The 23,610-nt window shown below is 41.9% G+C and overlaps 1 protein-coding gene across 1 annotated transcript in view; it reads left to right on the top strand.

Annotated features, from left to right (window-relative positions):
* Positions 1–432: 432 nt before the first annotated feature.
* The window catches only part of tet3 (tet methylcytosine dioxygenase 3), a 46,556-nt gene continuing 23,378 nt past the window's right edge, over positions 433–23,610 (top strand). Inside the window, 4 exon segments of the mRNA XM_047380799.1 lie at positions 433–454; positions 457–608; positions 1,237–1,296; positions 19,126–22,024. Of these exon segments, the coding sequence (XP_047236755.1) occupies positions 433–454; positions 457–608; positions 1,237–1,296; positions 19,126–22,024 (3,133 nt within the window).

The raw sequence follows: 23,610 nt of genomic DNA on the forward strand, positions 1-23,610 counted from the left end.
ATTGGTGGACAGACCGCCTTTGTGTGCTATCTGTAGTGTGACGTCTCTCTCGGGTGAGCTCTGTACATTTGTATGAGTGCTTTAGATCACAAGTGTATACTGATGTAGAGAGATGAGGAGGGAGTGGGTGGTTGTGGGGGACATGAGATATGCGGGAGGATAGGAAAAAAAAAACACTGCATGAGTGGGAGGAAAGAGTGATAGCAGTCACATTTAAAAAAATCCCTCGTATGTGTGTGTGTGTGTGTGTGTGTATTCATTTGTGTGTGAGGTAGACCTATTGGCATATGAGCAAGAGAGGCAGGGGGCAGAAGGGAGGGGAAGTGCGAGAGAGCTAGCGTGTCTAGGGAGAGAGAGAGAGAGAGAGAGAGAGAAAACGTGCATACGAGGGCTCATGTAAAACCAGATTAAAAACACAAGATGGCTTCCTGAATGGGCTGCTGGAACGCAGACGAAAGACTGAGAAGGCAGAGTGGGGAGACACGGAGAGAGAAGAAAGGGACAGAGGGGTAGGGGGTGAGGACGAGAGAGGTATCCGGAGATCCTCTTATGGGGATTTGGTGAACGGACGGAGGAGTACGAACCGAAGCAGTTCCAAGGCTTGGAGGGTAAATATTCCTCTCTCCAGACTATTTTAGGATTGATAGGTGGGTGGAGGCAAGGAGGTGGGGATGGAGGGGTGAGGAAGTGGGGAGAGTGTTTGTGTGTATGTATATGTGTGTGTGTGTATGTGTATGCGTGTGTGTTGACTAGCCGGACCGGGGAACAGCTCGAGACAAAACTCATAATTCAACACAAAGACAACCAGGGCAAATGAAAACAACAGAGACATGCTGTGCAAAATGAAACACATGCTCGTGTTTCCATCTATTCCACCTCTTATATCCCTCTCACTTGTGCATGCTCTGGTGTAATATTTCCTGTTGTGAAATGAACGTACATTTAAAAACTGCACCAACGTGTGTAAGGAGACATTACATAATTGTATAAGCGAAACCGAATCTCATCCGCCGTCCCGGCAGCGGAAAATGCCGGCTCACGCTGAGCATAAATCAAAGAAAAGATTTCCATGCACGGCTGCTTTTTAGCTGCCAGGGATGATAGCGGGTTGGCGTCATGCAGCTGCTGGTATTTTTACGTTGAACAGTCCCATGTCGCATTGTTCAATTGATTGTTAATCTTTCATCCTCCCTCCCCTTCCCATTTTCTTTCCCTCCCCCCCAACTGGCGGTAAAGGTGGGATATTTTGAAGACAACAGTCAAGGCTGTGTTGGACACCCTGAACTAGCAGCTGAGGTAAGAAGGGGTCATTGGGTTTGTGTCTATGTCTGTCATCTCTGTCCCATGTACATAAGATCTTCTCATGTTGCTGCTGGCTTAACTCGTCAGCTGCCATCAAGCTTAGCCAACACAGCTACCAGTTTCTCATTTCTATCCATGTGTACATATTGGTTTAGTTTGCATGTCTTTGTGTGCACGGGTGGACAACTATTACACACAGAAAGCTGTGATGGTCTGTGCTGTTGGAATGGCATATGACTATTTGCAGCGCTCCGCCACGACTGTGAGATCATTATTTCATCCCGGATATCCCCTCCAGAAAGAATACAGATGAATTAGATCAACTAAGACATCTGAACTCCAAACAAGCCAACTCTTTGAAAAAAAGTCACCACAATTTCGCCTGAGCGCCTCAGCAATGATGCGACGGCATCCTCAGTTTAAAGCATCCCACGCTGCCCGCTGATTGGTGCCAGAGCCAGACATGTGTAGATACTACAAGAGACCAGGAAAAAGAGGAAGGGAAGGAGTGAGGAAGAGGAACCCTGCGCGCTGGCTCAGGAGCCAGGGAGGGGAAGCCGTCCTGCTTCTGGGTTTTGGAGTCAAACGAGGTGAAGGGAGTAAAAGTTAGTGGGTCACGCATGCGTCTGTGTCGGATTGCTGGGCACACTAACCTGTGGTGCGTGGATGCCGTGTCGGGACATGCTAATGTTTGTAAATAGGAAGTCTGTAGATGCGACAAGGAGAAAAATAACTACCAAGTCTTAATTTGTCACAGTGGCTAGTTCATCTCTACAGTTACGTCAGATGTGGGTTAGTCCATCACTTCATCATAAGTTCATAGTTCTTGGAACTTCCAGCTTATCTCTAAGTCTGCTTTAATCTCTGTCCACATGTAGACAGTCTTTTATCTTTAAAGTATATTTCACCATCTGGTCTGCAGGGAAAACAGTCATCTACGTTCTTTCCTGTGTTTTAACAAGTTAGCGTTCTTTTTCCTCTGGCTCTCCTGTTCGCAGAGGTTGCTGTGCATGTCCTGGTTGGAATGTTTACCTCCTTAAGATCCGCTTCCTACTCAAACATTTCCCCGATTGTACAAAGATAAACACCACCTACACCCCACATGCAGAGGGCATTCATTTCGACGATCCAAATAAGCACTCATATGGTATCATTAAGTGTTGTCAGCCCTTGCACAACAGCTTCAACAAGCTGAACATTATGAGAAAAAAATGTGGTTGGAACCCAGACAGGCAGTGTTTTTTAGGACTTTTTTTGTTTTTCAGCACAGTTTCTGTGCTGTTCAGGAAACCAACCAGTATCTAATGGGTTTACCACAACAGGTTACAAGACAGATACACTGCACTTGCAAGAATTCTTTTCCTTTCCCCGCCCATGCACAGGATTTCCTCTTCATACATATAATGAACTTCACACTTTGTACAGGTAAGAGAGAGCACGACAGATGCCGCTCAAAGCAGCAATGGCACCTGGAATGTTTGCTAATATTATGTGTTAGCTTCGCGTGTGGAATCCCCGGCCTTGCTAACAAAGGGTTAACACTGACATAGTTTCCGTGGCAACACAAAATTTCTGATGACATCATCACTATAATTTTAGCCCACGCATTGAAGGGTGGTCACATGACCAATTTAGCCAGCCCCATGTGTTTGTGTGTGTGTGCATATGTGTGTGAGTAAATGGTTCACTATATTGTAAAGATTCAGGAAGTGGAGGGTTTGACATCAGCTCTTCCATTCAATGTCAGCTTTTGATGTGTTTGCTGCTCTGTAAGGTTTCCACTTTTCAGTGAAAAACCGCAGCCTGCTTACCCACCTGCATTAACAAAATGTGTAATCTAATAGTTGGTCATAGCTTTAGACTTACGTTGCAAATAGTTCAGGCTTTTTCTCTGATCTGAAAGGTTTTGGATGCTAATAAAAGCTTTCATTAAACAGATACAAATAGTACATGTTTCAAGTTGTCTAATAATGAAGAAGCCCAAATTCAAATGATATGATGTTTCTGATATGTTTCCAATATTCATATTTCTTGAGCTTTTCCACATTTTTTCACGTAGCAACCATAAAATGTGTTCCTTACATGTAAGCTATGTAGGGGAGACAGCAAACATGTTGAAGAAGCTATCCTGTTCAGATGAAACCAAATTTAGAACTGTTTGACCTGCATACAGCTGTGTGACCCTAACACTGCATCCACACCATGAAACACGATGGTGGCAGCCTCTTGCTGTTGGGATGCTTTTCTTCAGCAGGGACATGGAAGGTGGTCTGGGTTGATGTGAAAATGTACACAGGAAAGTCCTGAGTAGCAAGAAGAAAGCCATTGTTGAAAGAGACCAATAACAATTTGCCACTGGTTATATAGAGGATGCAACAAACAAGTGGAAGAATGTGCTGTGGTAGGATGAGACTAATTTTATGGCCTACATACAAGAGATTTGGGGCAGAAAGCTATCACTACATATCAGCATGAATACATCATGCCCAGCATGAAACACTGTAGTGGCAGCATCATGCTGTGGTGATGATTTTCTTCAGCACAGAGAAGGAAGCCGGTCAGAGTTGACTAAACAATGGATAGATCTAAACACAGGTCACTTCTGAAAGAAAATCTGATAGAGCCCGAGGAAGAGGCACATAGAAACATATAGCCAGAGCTACAGTATTATGGATTAGATTAGATCAAATCATATAACTGTGTGAAACTGGTCCAGTGAAGGTCCAGTGCTGTGGCAGAACATGAAAACTGGTGTCCACAGATCCTCTCCACCCTGTCCAAACGAGCTTGAGCTGTTTTGTAAATAAGAATGGGCAAAAATTTCAGTGTCAGATATTTGAGACAAACCTCCAAAACCCCAAACGACAAGCATCTGTACAAAGCAATAACTAAAGGGGATGGGGGGGGGTTCAAATACATATTCACCATTATTATACTCGTCTATCATATAAAATCTCAATTAAATACATTAACGTTTGTGTTTGAAAGGTAACCAAATGTGAAAATGGTTTAAGGAGTATGAATACCCTAACAAGGCACAGTAATATAAAGTCAAGGTCAGCTGTTAGCTGCCGGTACAAAGCAAACCTTTAACTGCCACCCTGCTCGTAAACTAAGCAGTCAGCTGTTCTCAGGCAGCACAAACTCCTCTTTCTTTCTTTCATTCCAGAGGAACTGTTTTATCAAAAGACTCCAAATGTCTGCAAAACATCTGAAGTGCAATGTGTTACCTAAATGTGTACAATCCTCAACAGTTTCATTTTTATACATTAATATTTAATTTCTTGCTAACCTATAAAGTATAAGATGTAACAAATCAATTAGAAATAAGTCTGTGCACTGTTTGCTCTTCTGGTCAGCTTGCAGCTTTGTGCAATGTGCACCAATGCTGGGCGGAAGCTGTACTAATTCTTGCAGTTGGATCAATACCCTAAATGGCAGCAGATGAGTTATGACTGCTAGTTGTCGTCTTTGGTTGTGGCTGGGCTTCATGTTGGAGGGAGGTCGTCAGCCGCCTGGTGCCGCAGTTAATAAAAAATGAATGGAAAGACAAGGGAGGAGCATCGAGGCTGTTGCACGAGGTCTTTAACTCTCACTTCCCTGGCGCCTGCTTTGCTGCTCCCACTGGGCACACGGTGTACACAATCCTGAATCCCTCTGCTGGCAGACACTGCCAGGTTTTATGTAATACGGTGCAACAGCTGTTGGAGCTTTAAGTGCCTACTATAGAAACACACACTTGAAAATCTTGGTTGTTGAGGTCTAATTAAATAGATTCAGGGGAAAATCTTTATGTGAGAGGATTCAGCTTGAGCTGAATATAAGAAACGGTAGAAAGATGGAAACAGGTAATTTCTCAGAGATCTTATCTTGCCATGATCTGCTGCGAACATGGAGCATTATAAACAGATGTGTGCAGAGTTGCAGTGGACAAAGTGGCGTAGTGGTCCCTTTAAGTCCGGCAATGCCAGACTGGAGCATATGGGAAGCTAATCTTAGCCGCAGTCGTGAGAGACAATGCTGGCAACCAGTCACAGTGCAGGCCTAAGGAAGATCTCACTTGTTTTCCCTTTTCTCTGAGAAACCTGTGGTTCAGCTCCTGAATTTTGTCCCTCACAAGATTTCACCCATGATGTCACCTATCTCACCAGCCAGAGAGCTGCCACTGAATGTTATTAGCAAATAAATGATTGTCCAGATGTGACACAGTGAGTTAGCTGACAGGCAGCGATACATAGTGTACCTGGTTTTGTTTTAAAGCATTTTGACTCCATCTATTTCACCTGTTTCCCCTCTGCTCTCTTTGTCTCACATCCAATGTTCCCCTGCAGAGGATGAACTGTGTATACCGACTGTATTCTGCTCCTTTTTTTCATTTCCCAACCCTCGAGCACAAAGAGCTGCCTCTTGAAAACAACCTCCATTTTTTTCTTCTTATATATTTTTTTGTACCTCCACCCTAGCAGACCACCCCACCTATCACTACCTTTCCATTTGTTTTTCCTCCTTTTGCTCTAACCCCTCCTCCATTTTTCTTTGTGAGGAGAGGTGCAAAGGCTTTAGGAAGGGGGCGGGTGCATCGGAGGTGCAGGCTTGCCCCAGCTGAGCGAATCGTGCTGACTTGCACGTGCCGAATGTCAGCAGATATGACTCAGACTGGATACACAACACTCCTAGCTTTAATCCACACCCAAACACACCTTGATCCTAACACCATTTTGCCTGGGAGCAGTTGAAGACAAAGAAAGCAAAAACAGACAAACAGGCAGTTTCAGGGGCTAAACAACATTGCAATTATTGATAAGCAACTATGATAAGAGATCAGAATAACATTTGTAGTATTTGTTCAGTCACAACTAGAAGACTTTATGTTGCTTTTATTTTTAAACCCACCATGCCCTTCAGCCTGATGTCCCACCCACCATTAAACCCAATGACCCTGTGTGAACAATCCAATACTGTGTGTGTGTGTGAGGGAGTTGGCTGCGTGCATGGAGAGAAATCTTTAAAGGCTGCCTTTGCTTTTGTCAATAGAACCTCTACTTTCGTATGCACGAATGTTTGCATTGTATGTGTGTGTATATGTGCGTGTGAGACAGATAAAAAAGATCTGGGGGCAAAGTGGGAAGTAGGAGGGGCGTCAGATCAGATGACCTTGATTCTGTTTGACTGCAGAACAATGTGCTTGGGGAGGGGACTGTACAGAGTTAGATCAGAGCGATGGAGGAGGAAAGTGTCAGCTGACAGGAAGAGACTAGAGGAGGGTAACCCTCCTGACATGACTGTTATGTTTCTGTGAGCCGGCATTTAAAGTGTCCTAAAAAAGAAAAAAAAGAAACGTCTAATGCTGTATCATCTATTATTTAAATTACTTTATCAAAAAAAGCAAACAATTTGTTCTTTACACTATTTTTGGTTTTCTTCATGCACTCAGACCTCCCACTTGCAATGTGCTAGTTACATTTCAAAGCTGCCTTCAGTACGTTAGGGTTTTTGTTTCAGTACTTAGCAGAGGAGAGAAGAGAAAGATGAGTCAGGCTTAGTCATATGCAACAACTCAACACACACCGCTGAGGATGGACTTTTGTTCTCAGTCATCCCTCCTACTACCAAAACCTTTCCTACATGCTACTGAGAAACAACGAGCGCGAGGCAGAGATGTGAGAGAGAGATGGAGAGAAAGAGAAATGGAGAGAAAAAGAGGACGAGGGCGTGAGACAACTCATTCTGATGACAGTTTGACTTCTATGTAAGCCGAGGTGATCAATGGAAGATTAGGAGTCTCTCTTGTGCCTTCCGCTCACTCTCTCAATGCCAGGTTACAGCAGTTTTACCGTAAGTGTGATTTCATTTCCACCAAGAAAAGTTAAAAAGCTTGATTACATTTTAGAATTTCATATTGAAGTCTTGGTCTTATGTGAAGTGAATTCAGTTAAATCTAATTAGAAGATAAGGCTCCAGGCTGCTTTTAGTTGTAGCATTTGCAGTAATAATGTTTTGTTAGTTAAAAACTTTATTTAGTTAAAGAGGAGTCTAAGCTGTTGCTGTACAGATGACCTAAAGGAAATTCACCTTAAAGCTAAATTCTAGTTGGCTGATGAATTTCTATTTTTTCATTTTTTGATAAAATTAGACCATATGGTGGTAAAGACCAGAATTGTTGAGTAGTTTTATGTGAGATGAACCCCCTCTTTATGTTCATGTCTGTGAATCACTTATAAATACATGTGTTGGAAACAAGTTGTCTCACTGCAGTACAGTTCAGGTTATTCACACAAGTTCATAACAAAGTAATTTCAAGACAAGCAGAAACATTTCCAACTCAAATTCTACTGTCTATTCACTCTATTCACAGTTCAGTTCAGTTATAGCCAAATTAGTAAAATAAAGTCAGATTTAAAAAAAATGAAATGTCAGGTTTAAAACCATCAGTAGACTTTAAAATGAATGATTGATTCTTATATTTTTTGGTAACTTCATTTTTAATATTTTGCCACTGGTTTAAAACTAAGAAACATCCACTTTATTGGGTTCCTACAAGTATGGGCAAACCTGGAATTTGATTTAAGCACTTTCCAAGCATGGATAGGTATGAGAAAAGAAATGAAAAATATTTGGATTTCCAAAGTTTATAATTCTAATAACTACGAGCAATCCAGCCATCTATCTTTGTTCATCCATCCACAGCCTATCCTTCCAACCTGTGGTTTTTGCAGGATCCATATTTAAAGCCTGACCTTTTTAGAAACATATTTACCATTTTTTCACAGTGGTATCTTGTATTTATACTTTAAAAACTGTTTAAATGTTATATTGAGGCACATTTACCACTAAATACATCTTGCATTCATAAGTACTGTGCACTTTTTGGTAAAAAAGCTGTTAATATGAAAGTTTCTGCAGGTGTAGAAGCAAGCAGGGTGTTATCTTGTATTCTCTTCATCCTTCTTTGTCTCCTCCATTCTTTTCTCCTTTTCTATCTTTTTCCTTTTTGCCCCACCTCTCTCTCTTTCGTGCTTCTAATTTTTTCCTTTTCTTTCTGTCTCCGTGTCTGTAACAATTGAAATAATCCCAAAGCAGTTTCTAATAAAGTTTATTTTTATAAATACCAAGCAGAGCTTTAAAGCGTTAGCTGTAATGCTCCACTTGTGAAAGTAAATCTGTTGGGCTTTTTCTTGGCACTCCGAGAACAATTCTGAGTGGACAGGACACGGTAAAAAAAAAAAAAGTGTTTAAATGGACTGGGAGCTTAACTGTGTAGGAACCCTGACTAGCCTTGTAAGGTTAAAGGATGGGCCCATATATTGCCCAAAAATTGGCATGTCCTAAACCTAACCCTAAACCATAACCGTAAACATAAACTACATAGTAGTTTTGACATTATAAGCTGTCTGTTTTACATTTGCCCATGCATGGACAAGAAGAGAAACTGGTCTGACCAGAATAGATCTCAGACAGGTGGGTCTTGAGCTGTAGTGGGGCCTCACGGTGGTTTTCACACTCTGCAGCTCTATATTATTGTTGTGACCTACCATCTACATAAGTTAGGCATTAACAAGTGCAAGGTTACAGTTAGACATTAACTATGGGTTAAAGGATCCAGCTTACTCAACACAATATTGGGTGCCTTTATGAATAGATTAAATGCTTCAGAATTTGGAAAAGTATGTCTTCCTAAGAATCTTTGTTTAATACAGAATTATTCTGTTAAGGTTTAATCAGTCTGAATATTTTAGAGGATCAAAAGCAGTCCCAAGTCATTAAGCAAACTGTAAAATAGCCCTTTGGTGTCACATGATAGGAAGCTGCTAATCAAATGCCTATTTTAGTGTACTGCCATTAGCAGCTAGTGGGTAGCTCATCGTTGTATTCACAGTGTTTACAAATTCAGTCAGTCATTTTCTACCACTTATTCCATAGTGGGTCACAGGGGAGCTGGTGCCTATCTCCAGTAGTCTATGGGCGAGAGGCAGGGTACACCCTGGACAGGTCGCCAGTCCATTGCGGGGCAATACACAAACAACCATGCACACACTCATTCATTTTTCACAGGGTCTGCTTAGGCCAGCTCCACTCCACTCAGCCCATTTTGCAAGCTTTTCCATTACTGCTTTTTCCCGCCCGGTACCTGGTATTTGGGACCTACTCAGTAGCAAGAGTGGCTACAATAATATTAAGGACCACAATGGCTGGAGCGGGTCAACCCGAAATATAATTTTACATAATTTTACATCATAAACAACACCTGAAGGCTACAAAGAAAACAAAAATGACATTGTGCAGCTTTCTGAATTACACACAGATGGGTGGCTGTATTCATAACATCCTAAACCAGCTGGTCACACGTAAAATCAGCTGTTCAGACATACAAACATTTTCCAAAACACACAAAACAACACCAGCATGAAACAGCGTGTTTGGTTTGGAAATTTATTGACGGTCCTCAAGCAAAAAAGCATCTGTAGAAGGAGGGAGCAGGCAGAGAGCAGCTGCCTGTAATCAGACCGCCTGCATCAAGTCACAGGTCGTACGGGAGGAAGACCCTGCTGAATCCGGGGATCAAGAATATCTAATATCCAACCTGAACTAACTTCATCGTGGTCAAAAGTCTGCGGTTTTGCACATTAACATCCTTGTCCTCATTATTGCAATGGCTGAGACAAAAACTTCTTCATAAAGCCCGCAATTGTAACTTTTTCAGGCAAATTTCGGAGCATTGCCAGTTCAGACAGTGGCGTCTCTCCTCTCTGCAATGACATTAAAACAATCTTATCTTCGGTTTTACATAGTCTACTAAAAAGGTCTGAATAATATTAGAAAGTCATGTAATGTTGCTAATATTGTTAAATAATAAGTTCACTATATCAGTTTCGATAAATTAATTAAATTCTTCCAATTTCTTCTGTGACGTTAGTTGTTTTGGACATTTTCAGTTTTATCAGGTGTCCGTAGTTATTGGAGAAAGACTCCATCTAACAGTCTCCATTTATTACTACAATCCAAACAGTCCCAATTTTAATATTGCACACACAGATATTGCAATGACAGCCTTACTATCAATGTCAACTAAAAAGTCTGCACTTTAGTTCTAGTTTTTGGATATGGTGTTTCAAGAACATCATGTGGTCTGTTCACACCGACATGATCATAAACTACTAAGGCTGTCAACAACAATTCAAGAACTACTTCCTTTCCTTTACTTCACAATGCGTCTCGAACTTAAATGCAACAGAGTGTAAAGCTTAAAGCACTCATAGATCTGTAGTTCATAGCTTACATTTACGTCACCAGATGAAGTCATATACTGATAGAGCTCTGCAAGACAGATGCAGACTATTGTGTCATTTTAATATTGTGAGTTCTGGTGCCATGAGATAAATTACATCCATAGAAAGATCATAAAATGCATTGTTTCCCCTTTACTGGCTAATGAATCTCATCCCGTTGGCTACACACACAAAACATGCTGGACACACAAACCTAAGGTCCAGTGAAAACTTACTCTGAAAGTTGTGCTCGATAGCTGAAGAAGAAAAATACACTGTTTTTCTTGCTTGTTGTGTTGGTCCTTCATAATTTTTCAAGATTTCTATGGGCCGATTAAAAACACATTCCCACCACTGAGACTTCAACCTGTACCTTAATATTTTGGTCCACATTTTTTTACTATACATGTGAAGAGACAGACTTACCGGGGTTTGTGCTGTTGAAAGTTCTGATTTCTGCACTCATGTTTCTAAGTCTTTATAATTATTTTAAAAAAGCTTGCCACAGTCATGTGATTTTAGTCTCTTTTAATACATTTGTTTATTTACATTTGATATCAGCTGAAATCCTTTTTCCTTCCTAATTAAACTGTAAAAGGATGGACTGCTGATAAGAGCAGAATTCCAAGACTAAAAAGGACATGTTGTATTCTGTGTGCACAAAGGGCTGTGGGAGGAGAGCATGTGATATAGGGGTTAAGAAGAGCCATGAGCTAGAAATGCTGTGTCACCGCAGCCTAGGGAGTGAGCGAGCACGAGTCAGATGGGTGTATTCAAGTGTCCGTTGGTGAGAGGGATTGGTGATACTATGGAGTGGGCTAGTTAAGCCAATATTACTTATGCCCACCCAGTGGTGGAGGCAACGTCCTGGTGGGAGACATCGATAATGATGAGGCAGTTGCGTCACCACTGTCTGTGTTTCCTACCTCTCTTGCTCTCTGCTCTCCCTCTTGCTGATTGGTACACGGTGGTCACGTGACGTAGCGCTCTACTTCTCTCCTTTCCTTTGACAGTTTCAGCTGCGCCGTGTTTCTCTTTTAGTTTGTTGCTCATCTGTGTGTGTTTATACAAATATGTGTCGCAACAACGGGACAGGCGGTGTTCTGTTTAGATCGAGAGCGTCAGAAAACGTTGGAGCGGTAATGCAGGGAGCTGTACTAGGGGGAGAGAGGCTCAGGAAACTGAACAGAAGAACTAAGTGAGAAAGGGAGTCAGAGGCTGTTGAAAAAGCATGAGAAACTAAGAAAGTAGGGGAGACCAAGAGAGCTAGGAAAAGCCAGAATAAGCAAAGCAGGGAAAGACAACTGAAGTTAATCCAGCCATAGCAGTGTGGTTGACATGCTGAGTAATGTAAGAGAAACACCAAGCAGTGGTTCTGAGCGATCTGCATGGGGAGATAGCTATGTCCCTTCTTTCCTCCACCACTTCTTCCTGGTTAAATCGGCTCTCTAAAGTCCAGGAATGTAAGAGAGAAGAGAGGATGACAAGGCCTATCAGCCAGCAAGTGGGCGAGAGGAAACATCCTGCTATCACAACGAGGCTGATAATGATATTGGCAACGAAGCCAAGGCAAAGGGATGGCGAGGAGAGAATACCAGGTGTGTGTTATTGCAAGCTGGACGACCTGCGAGAGCAGTCTTTGAGTTGTCACTGCACTAAGATGTAATGGATTGACTACTGGAGACAACTGTCTTCGCTTGGCTGCAAGCTGACAATCCTATCAACATGTCCTGTTTCTGCAGAGCTTTTCTTTCTAATTACAGAAAGTCAAAGGTATAGCTGACCAGCTTGTCTCTACAGACTTCCCTCAGTGTCTTCCTCCACAATCATTTCTTCCTCGACTCGCTGTTATCGGAGTGTCATCGGATGTTTCATCTCCGTTGCCCAATGCACTTTTTCTTTTACATGATTGTCGCATATCATTCTCATCAGGTATTCATTTTCTGTTCCCAGTATGGCTGGATTAGTTGACCTCACTGAGTTTTGATGCATGGTCTTAAAAACAGCTGATCCAATGAAACCATTCACGTCAGCTGCATCCTTGGGATTGTTTAGGAAAGGCCAGCAAGACCATCAGCAAGACAGCGCACTCTTTATCAGTAGGATATGCCAGTAGTCAGTAGGATATGTTTTCAGCCACAAGTGTGAGGCTGAAGAGTTTACAAAAAATGAGGAATTGATATGAACGCAGAATGTCGAGATGTTACCGGCGACATATAGTTTTGCCAAAACTAGATCCTCAGAGAAGGAGTGAAAAAATCATAGTAAGAAGGAGCAGATGATGTTTGCAGCACATATAGAAAATAATGCTGCTTTTCCTTGGTTATTTTCCTTTTGCCTCTTAATTGAGATCGTCTGTTTGCCTGCCAGCTGCTGTTTCGCCTCAGCCATCGAAAGCAGAGGAGCTTGGACAAAGCCAAAATTGTCATTTTGGAGCTTTAGTAGAGACAGCCTGAAAAGTAACGCCATCAAATGCAGCAGAGCAAGCAACGCTGAAGGGCGTGGATATAGTCAGACAGAGGTGTTCTCATTGGTAAGAGCTGTGCTGCACCGAGCTGTTTCCTAGGCTGCTGCTACCAGCGATTATCCCCCACTGCTCTCTGTGTTTCTGCTCACTGCACACTCCATTGCATTGTACGTGCCTGCTGTGGCTCAGATAATGGCCTCTCACTAAGCACACACTGACGAGAGAGAGGAGAGGAGATGGAGGGGGAGGCTGCACAAGCTGGAGGGAGGGAGGGAGGCAAGCAAAGAGAGGGAAGGTGGGGGCTGCGAAGAGAAGCCGACTGCATGTGTAGTCAAGTGAGAGAAAGAGGATATTGAAAAAGGGAAGGGAGGAGCAGACATAGATAATGAGAAAGGAAAAAGGACAGATCAGAAAGCTTTAGCTTTAAGAAGAGCCAAGAGAATGAGAAACATGCATGCCATGCCAGGGGGAGTTGTGGGTTGCGTGTGTGTCTGGCTGTATGTGTATGTGTGACTGCATGCATGCGTGTTTTGGTGCCCACCGTGTCTGTGTGCCACACAGAGGAGAAGGAATAAAAAAGGGAATACAACCCTGCGAGGACGCATTGGTTGAGGACCTTTGTGCCGGCAATCAAGTCTAATGCCCCTCTCCGTCTCCTCCTCTGCTCTCTGCTTTTTGACCGGTAGCTCTGTCTGGACGCCTAGGACAGCGTAAGTATGTGTTGTGGATCTTCAAGGCTCTAAGCCGGCTTAATTTTGTCAGGGTCTCTGCTTCATGTTCCTGCTCGTCACGCCAGCAGAAGAAGGGGTGGGGGGATGAAAGGGGGAGGAAGGATGGGGTGGTGTTGTATGTGGGATTTAGGTTCAGCTGTCTACTCACAGGCTGATCTTAACCCTTTTAGCGCCACAACTAGTGGTCTTCAGAGCTTTGTCTCCTCCCTCCATTATTTTGTGGAGTGTCAGTTAAACTGCACTTGCTTCACTCTGAAACAAACCTGGCAACCTCGTTTAAATGGATCCCAGTTTGTCTGGTTTACCAGGTTTGGCCAGATTTGATCCAGTTGGATGGAAATATATATATATATATGTGTGTGTGTGTGTGTGTGTGTGTGTGTGAGAGAAGGAGGGAGGTATTATTTAGAAAAGAAGAAGATTCTTATCTCTGTCACTGTATAAATATTTGGCACATGGTCTGTAGAATCAGTTAAGGAGTATTATAGGTGAAAAGAAGAGCACTTGTCACATTTTCATTAGAGGTCCCATCAAATACAATTAAACTTAAAGCTTCGACAATTAGAATTCAGTATCCATATATTGAATATTCAGTGAAGTGTACAATTCTATACATTGGTTGTAAAGTCCCTTCATTCTAAACTTCCAACTTAAGAGAAGTAAATCCATGTAGCTTTGTTTTGTGTGTGTAACTGTGAGAAAACAGGAAAGGAGAGTATCAGTGTGACTGACAGCGCATGGTTGTGGGATGTTAGGTTGTGCAGTGTTGCAGTCAGTCTGTTTCAACACACTGCAGTTCTCATAACTGCCGCACAATGCTGCCCCCCCCCCCCCCTTCCTCCTTCCCATCTGATGTCGCTGATAGTACGTACATGGGGCCTCTCACGTATTGCATGCAGGCTGTTCGCCACCACCCCTGCCCCCCCTCCACCGCCACCCACCCAGAAACCCCCAGCAGACACCCAGCATGAAAGGTGGATTCAAAAGACACAAGCACACAGCCTGTCCAGTAATTAGCCTCTTCAAAGACTAATTTTAATAATATTCAAATGATGGGGAAGCTGGAGGTCATACTTACTTCTGCTATCATGCACTGTTAGAGCCTCTGTTCTAGATGGACTTGGAAGAATGGTTGTAAATTCACCTCACTCCACAGCAGTTCACATTGATATCGAGACACTGAGTAGGTGGTTTGAGGTTAGTTTGTAGACATAATGCTTTGTATGACAGCCCAGTTATTATGATTCACTTTAGGTTGTTTTTTCTGGGAGGGAAAGCTTGAACTTGCAAAAAGATGTTTCTTGCATATAAGTTTGGTTTCTGTACCACATAAAATATACAGTGAACAATTGTTTAGGGTATTTTAGCAGTTTCTAGTATACTTTGAGTGATGGTAGAGATGCACTGATCACAGATTTGTGGCCATTTATTAAAGAATCTTCTCTCTAAGAACTATAATTAACATAACAAAATAATTAACAATATTTCTAACATTCCTGCCATTAAAGGTCATTAATTATTTATATTAGGAGAAGAGGAGATGTTGCACTGTGTGGAAGATAGCAGTTGTTGTGAAACAGGGTTATAATTAGAAACAAAGACAAAGATTTAAACTCTTGAATTTTAGAAAGTACATTTACAATTAAAAAAAGAAAAAGAAAGTATTAGTAATGTGTATAGCAGGCAAATTGTGAACATCAGTAAATATATATTGAGCATGGTACCAAAAATAACATACTAAGATGATCAAATAAAGGAGCTATTAACAATTAAAACTTAATTGTATCACTGTTTTTATTTCCCTATTATGAAGGTTTTTTATGGAAGTTAAATAAAAAATAGATACATTTATAGTGTATTAAGTGTATTGGGCTCTATATTATAACAACTGGCATTGGCTTTACGCTTGAGATCAACAGGCAGATGCAGCATCCTGAATCAAACATTAAAGAGTTTTAAGATATGTCATGTCTTAGTCTTTTAGCACAGGTTTGCCTGGAGGTTTTGGGAGGAAATTAGGTGTTGTTTAAACAGAGACTGCTTCTCAAATGAAGTGTGGTACAGAAGATTTGGGGAGAGGAAAGTATTTCCAGAAGTATATTGACAAAAAAGCACAATGGAGAATTCAACTCATTATGACAATAACAGTACGTCTGTATAAGCTGATTAGTCTTGAATCTGATTCCTGTACAGAAACATGAAAGAATAAGGTGGATAAGGAGCAAAATGGCCAGCATCTGCTGAAGTTTAGCTCTCTGTCTTAGCAACCTGAAGGAACTGCCAACATGCCACTGTAGAAGATGCAGTCTTCTTTTAATGAGATCTTGCTTCTCTATGCTTCATCTGACTTAATTTTAAAATTTTAAACACCCTGCTGATACTGAAATAGCTAACATCGAGTTTCCTTTCCACAAGAACAACTTCCACACCATAGAGTATTCATTTCAATAACCTTGTTCCTGCTGGGCTGACATCGATCATGACTGTTCAAGCTAAGAGTTGATCATAAAATGATTTTTCAGGACTTTTCTGTTATTAAAAAGCAATACCGTCTGCTGGCCTTCTGCGATAGTGCTAAAATAACCAGTAACAGACAATGTTTTCTTTTCATTAGGGCCATTAAGCATGTTGGAATACACTGTTCAGTCACAACATGAACTCTGTCAGTGATTTATGAACCTGTCCTTGAATTATGCTAGTTTGTTGACCCACTAGACTTGGAGATTATAATCTAAAAGAAGTGAGACTGGGCTGAACACAGTAAGAAGCAGTCTAGGATACAAATGAACTTGTAGCATTGTATATATCGTATAGCTCTTTCAGAAAGGCGGACTTGTAAACGACTGGTTTAACGCCATTCAAGTTAACTTGTGATAAAGTACTTTGAAACTTGGAACTACCTACATGGTAACTTACCGGTTGTGAAATGCAGGGGAAGTCATATATGTGGTTGTACTGATCAGGTCATGATTAGTGTTCCCTTTGAAAAGACCTAAACCAGTTGAACCAGCTTCTGAGCTGTAAAAACTCACATTATTTGTTGCTTGGAAAAAGGAAATAATTTTCCACATTACTTCAGTACTTCTTTCACATCTACACATGGCAAATCTTTTTCATTGCAGTGGCTGAAGACCAGCTAAGCATGAGTTGTGCAAAGTTGGAAAGAATGCGCAAATATTTACCGTAATAAACCTTCCAAACTTCCTACTGTGGCTCAGTAGGAAGAGTAGTTGTCTTGCAATCGGAAGGTTGTGGGTTCGATTCCAGCTTCCTCCTGCTGTATGTCGATGTGCCCCTGGGCAAGGCACTTCACCTCAAGTTGCCTACCAATCTGTGTATCGGTGTATGAATGTGTGAGTGTGATTGGGTGAATGTGGCTCTAGTGTAAAGCGCTTTGAGCGGTCTGTATGACTGGAAAGGCGCTATATAAACTTCAGTCCATTTACCAATTTGAAAATCCCTTTGAATTCCTTGTGCTGTTAAAGGAACCTAATTCTTAAAACAGTCAATCTCTTTTTTATAAGTGTGCTTGTTACATGTTTTGCCATCATTACCTCCAGAAGGCCAGTACCGGCTGAAATTCTCTTTATATTACTGTTACTTTGTAAGTTGAGGTAACATATTTGTTAACTGGGATCATCAAGTTGAATTTGACTGGATAATCGTTCAATGAATGGCTAATCCCTTAATGTGAGTGTCATGACTGAGTTACAGTAATATTTCAACACTAGTCTACTCTTGGACAAAACATTGATTTTACCAGGAATTCCACCTGTCATCTGAGGTCAAAAGACCAAGTTAGGCTGCTTTCACTGTTGCTTTGTATCTAACTAAGCTGATGATGTTGATTTAAAATGCTCAAAAACTCAGCAATGCCTGGTTCATTAGTGGTACACCCTAACATTATCGATACCCTGGTAGGTCTAGGTTCAAAGTAATCTTTTAATTTTACCAAGATGTTTCTTCTGACTAGTGGTATTGCTACCACTTTGGAGGGAATCAGCCAGATTCCCAACTGGAATCTAATAGAGAATCTGTGGAGGGAGGCAAAAATTTGACTTCAAAGAGGCCCTCCGACATTAAACACTTGGAGCTCATCACTGAAGATAAAAAAAGGGTTTGATTTATAGCTGCTCGTTATATTGAATTGCAATTCTTATTGCAAATTCAGTGCATGCAGTCACTAAGGACTCCTTGGATGCATTATTTGGTAGGACATTATAATTTAGGAGCCATGCATTCACTCACTGCATAGGCATAACCTATTTGGGCTGTCAGATGGACTTTAACCGGCCTTAATGACCATAGTTAATGCTAAAGGTAATCCAGTATGACCTTTGTGTAATGTTAGGTAATTAATATCGCTGTTGCAATTTTCAGCAACAGTATTGCAATTATATAGTAATATAGTACAGTCCTACTTTCATTGTTCTAATACCAAAAGGTTTTCTTTGATTGATTATTTTGATGGGTATAAAAATGCCATAAAATATGTTGCAATCGGTATAAAATATGCCATTTTTAGAAGTGGCAACCCGTCCAGGGTGTACCCTGCCTCTCGCCCGTAGTAAGCTGGGGATAGGCACCAGCTCCCCGGCGACCCAGAATGGAAGAAGCGGTTATAGAAAATGGATGGATCGATAGATGGATGCCATTTTTTAAAATTGTAAATAAAAACATAGAAATTGTTTTTATTTTTTCAAAATTGCTACTCTTTTTACATTCTTTTATTATCATTAAAGAGATACCCATCTAATTTCTTTGAAGGAACAAATTTGTTAGTTAAATGAAAATATTTCAAAATCTTAATCTGCCAGGGGTAGCTGTAAATAAGAATATTAAGCAAGAAATGTCAGTTTACTTTTCTCTCCTCACCTTTTAGAATTATGCCCCCAACGTCTGCCACACTCAGCTTCTATGCACTTTCACTCCAGCTGCCTGCTTTGCATAGCCCAACCGATCCAGAGCACAGTGTCCAACTGTGAAACGGTGTTGTACTACATGTGACAGAGTTGACTCAGTGTGTACCTGATGTAAAACCACTCTGATGGATTTTTGGCTCAAGTTTCATAGCCTTTAATGATCTGATCCTGATACACTCTATGATACTGAATCTACTGAATATTTAAGAATTAGAATGAAACATTGGAACTGATCATTTAAGAAGGAAATTACTCTTTTACTTTGTTGTCCCTCTGATGATTATGTACAAGACATGTAAAAAAATAGCAAATCCATATTTGTGATAAACACAACTGGACACCATCAGCTTATTACTTTAACTCGCCAATTTTGTTAGTGTATTGTGCTGCTTTTCTTTGCATAGCTTTACTTAGCACTCTGCATTTTTGTCTTTCAGACTGTTCACAAAGTCACTACAGTGGATGGCCTCACAAACGGAGGCCAGATGGAAATTGGTTCACATGACCGCCTCCAGGAAGGAGCGTTGAGCTTGGAATTGGCCAGTGTGGTGAATCCCTACCATAACGAAGATGAGGCATCTATAGAAACAGATGAACGGAGGGCAGGAATTGAGCCTGAAAGGCAATGCTGGGTACCACGGCATAGCAACGTCAATGACAGCCAACAGCAGCAGGCATGGAGCACCAGTGGTGCCACAACCCCTGCTGAGAGGATCCACCATGCAGATGTGGAAGATGCCCAAAATCTGGTGGCTTTTTCTGCTACTGCTAACTCTTTGCCTCCTTCTTCCTCTTCATCTTGCATTGTCGTGCATCCTTATACAGCCCAGTTATATGAAAAGTTCACCCAGGAGACATGTGCTGATGGTGCTCATTCCAGAATCTCTGCAGGAACTCCTGAAACAAGCTGCGATCCTCTGGAAAACCTCGACATCTTACAGACAGCACTGAGCCAAGCTAAACATGGCCACAAGCCCCCTAATTGCAACTGTGATGGTCATGGTTGTCCAGACTACCTTGAGTGGCTGGAGAAGAAAATTAAATTAGCAAGTAGAAGGGATCAAGGGTCTCAAAAAATAGTTGATGAGGTCCCACATTTGAAGCAACCCCATTTGCAGCATCAAGCTCACACCTACCAACAAGTGAATGGTACCCAGCATATGTCCACTTCATTTCTGCAGCAGGAGGTTAATCAATACTCTCACCAAGACCACGTGCCCTCCTCCAAACCCCCTATTCCTTGCTCCCCCCAGGTGCTCTCCATAGCCAAGGAAAAGAATGTTAGTCTTCAGACCGCCCTTGCGATAGAAGCACTGACACAGTTATCTAGCCCTCAAACAGTCAGTTCCCCAGGTCAAACTTTATTTAGAAATAACTTCCATAACCACCAAAACACACAGGACATCACAGCTAGTTTGATACCTTCCTCTTTTAATAACAACTCATCATCACGGTCCCAGTCTGTTCCTCCAGGACCACATGCGAACCAGCAGGTTCCAGCATCGTGTGAACAACATAGACCCCAGTCCCAGGGCCAGCCAGCCCATGCTTCTCCTCTCCCATCCTCTACCTCTTCATTCCCGGGTCAGGGAAAAGCTCCAGGTTTCAGTCCTAATCCCCAGCAGTGGAGGCAGGGCTCTGATAGAGATCCTGAACAGAGGAATCCATGGATATACATGAAGTCTGAGCCCCCTTCTCACCTTGCGACTGTGCCTCCAAATTGCTCAGATCCCATGTCAGAGCTTAAACAGTTGCTTGGTGAAACCAAGTTTAAAAATGCTTCTTTTAAGCTTCCACTCACACAGCAGCTTAGCTTGAACCAGAATGGTGGAATTCATGTCCAAGGCAGCCATGGATCGGCCAGGATAAAACAAGAGCCGGACTCTGGTGAGCATTATCGTCACACTGCCTCAACTGGACATTATGAAATGGCAAATGGTCAACATCAGGGTCAGCATTACCCTGGAAATCCGATGTCTCCTGGCCAAGCAGCCATAAGTCACTCCACTCAGGCAGCTCTGCAACATCACCTTCATTACAAGAGGAACCTGTTCTCTACTCACCCTACTGACTTTGGCGCACCAGGCACCCGTGCACCTACGACTTGCCAAAACTTGAAAAAATGGTGGCCACAGATGGATGCAGAAGGTCTCTCACTTCCACCAATCAAACTGGAACCCAAAAAAAGGAAAAACACACAAGGATCTTCTGTTATGAAATCAGTGGGTGGTATGCTTATAGGTCCTCCCCTTTCCAAGCCCAAACAGATAATCATTAAAAAGAACAAGCAGAAAGCCTCTATGCCAACCTTCCTCCCACAGGCTCAAATTGCCATACAAAAACCACCAGTTCACATGATGGACAGATCCCCATCCCTGACTAATTTGCAGATATGCTCTCTCCCCTCTTTAGCCCTTCTGTGTAACTCTGCTCAGGCTTCTGCTGCAGGTCTCCCTGCTCCAGAACAATCTCAGGTATCCATTTCCAACACCTCACCAACTCCTTCTTCCACTGTTACATCAGAAAATGTTCCAGCTCTCATGGACCTTTTGCCCACACCTGTGGTTCCTGCAGCCATCACAAATTTAGAAGAAGCAGGCATCAGTTTAACCTCCACTAATACCAGCAATGCCACACCTGTGACCTCCACAGCTCCATCCAGCACCTCGCAATTGCAGAAACTCATTAACATAGATCCAAAGTACGAAGAACTGATTCGCCAGTTTGAGGCTGAATTTGGAGACCTAGCCCCAGACACGTCCACAAGTCAGCACAAGGAGGAGACTACTCCAGCCCCTACACTAGAGACTCAATCCCTGATCAGTCCTCAGGACCTCAGTCTTACATCATCCAACACCACCCAGTCTGTTTCCTCAATTCTTACTCCTCAAGCCAATACCACACCTCATTCAGATGATCAGAGAATGAAAGTTAGCAAGAGTGACTCCGATACCCAAAGTGAATTAGCACTTAGCCAGCCGTCCATAGAGGGCTCTTTTGGCCATCAACATATGAGGTGCATGGATGTTTCTATGAACCAGGAGACCACTTTAGACAAACAGCAGCTGCAGCAAAGAATGTTAGAGGATGCACTGGGCATGCAAGACTCTCCATTGCCTAAACAAATTAAATTTGAAGCCTCAGGAGAATTAGCAGTACTATCCACCACATGCTATTCTGAGGAGGGAACGCCAATAAAAGATGGCCTGAATTCTTCTCCCTCTCTAAAAGGCTTTCTAGATTCCCCTCTGCGCTACCTAGACACCCCCACCAAGAACCTGCTGGATACACCGATCAAGGACCCACAATCAGAATTCCCAACCTGTACCTGTGTGGGTAAGTGTGTGCATTAGTGTCTGCATATGGACAATGGAGCTTGTGTGTTTTTATTAGCCACTTTAACTAGTTTATGTCTTGGTCTGCACAAATGATCCAGCCCAGCAACAGCCCTTACCTGGATATTTGTTGTATGTCAGGAATGTGTGTGATGCCAGGGTTTGAGGCTGTGATCATCCAGACAGTGACAACATGAAGCATTGGAGGCAGCAGGCAGAAACAATAGCAGTGTTGGCAAAAGGAACCTTTTGTGGGAGGGCTGGCAGGCAAGCAGATCCAAACCTTTGTTAGACAGAGAGCAGTTCAGTCAAATGTAAATTAATAGTAGTATGAGAAATATAATTGTTTTTTGATTCAAAAATGATGTCAGTTTGAGTTTGCTGGCATTTTTAATAGCAGTTCAATATGAGTTGCAGTTGTTTTGACAGTATCAATATGTGCAAAATCACATGCACAGATGCAAAGGAGAATTTTGAATGGAAAATCTTGTTGGCTATTGGATTTCAAATGCCAGGCATTGACACTCTACATCCCAATAATACATTTGGCCAGCTGCATGTAATTTCCCCACCCTTGATTTCCACATACTGAGATCTTTTCCTGAAATAATGAAGCCTTTTCGTTAGGCTAGTAGCTGTAGCTACTGTCAGAATAACTTATCTAACTGGATAAGACTTGCTGAATACCCAGAAAAGGTATCGAGAAATCGAAAGCATTTTATTGAAGTTTCTAGATACTGATTTTTGATCAAAGTTTTATCTTGTCAATGAAGTAAAGCTTCCTAAAACAGTATTCATTCAGCTTCCTGCGGGTCAAAATCACACCAGAATTAAACGGCTTTCTAAATACATAGTTTAAGCTTTTAAAACCATAATTTGAGCACCCACAAACAGCCCCCCCATACACACACACACACACAGTATTTTCACAAAAGAATATGGTTTTACTTCTCCACTTGCTCCCATGGGCCACGCCTTGGTGTCTCCATGAACCGTCAAGGGAAAGTGACCTCAGTTTGCCTTTTAACTAGAAACACTCACATATATCTAAGCACTGCACATGGCTGCAATAATCATCAATCATCTGATAGAGAATTTACATTTAGACTTTATATGAGATAGCTGCTGTGGTCTTGGCACATTGGTGAGAGCAGGACACTAATTCCAACATGTAGCACACAGTTTCTGACTAGTCCAGTACAGTCTGAGGTAGACATTCACCTGTGCTGTGTATGATCTAGTCTATGATAAAACACAACACAAGGATATAAGTACATGTCATTCCCACTGTCATTTTCCTCAATGTGAGCTTTCACATTTCAATATTTTGCGCTAATAATTTAAAAGTAAATGCCAGGCTATTTTATTTTATTTTTTATTATTCTGAATAGATTTTTTCTTCTTGAATACATCTTTTAAACACCAATAAACCTAGTACCATTACAACAGTTTAAATGCAAAAAACAAAATTTGAATAAATGAAAAACATGTACACTACTGACAGCATGGTTTTGCATCCGGCACATTTTTGGATCAACTCCATCTCCTGAACAAGTAACAGTAATCTGGCCAACTTTTACCTCGATC

The sequence above is a fragment of the Girardinichthys multiradiatus genome, chromosome 12, assembly GCF_021462225.1.
Source record: "Girardinichthys multiradiatus isolate DD_20200921_A chromosome 12, DD_fGirMul_XY1, whole genome shotgun sequence".
Lineage (NCBI taxonomy): Eukaryota > Metazoa > Chordata > Actinopteri > Cyprinodontiformes > Goodeidae > Girardinichthys > Girardinichthys multiradiatus.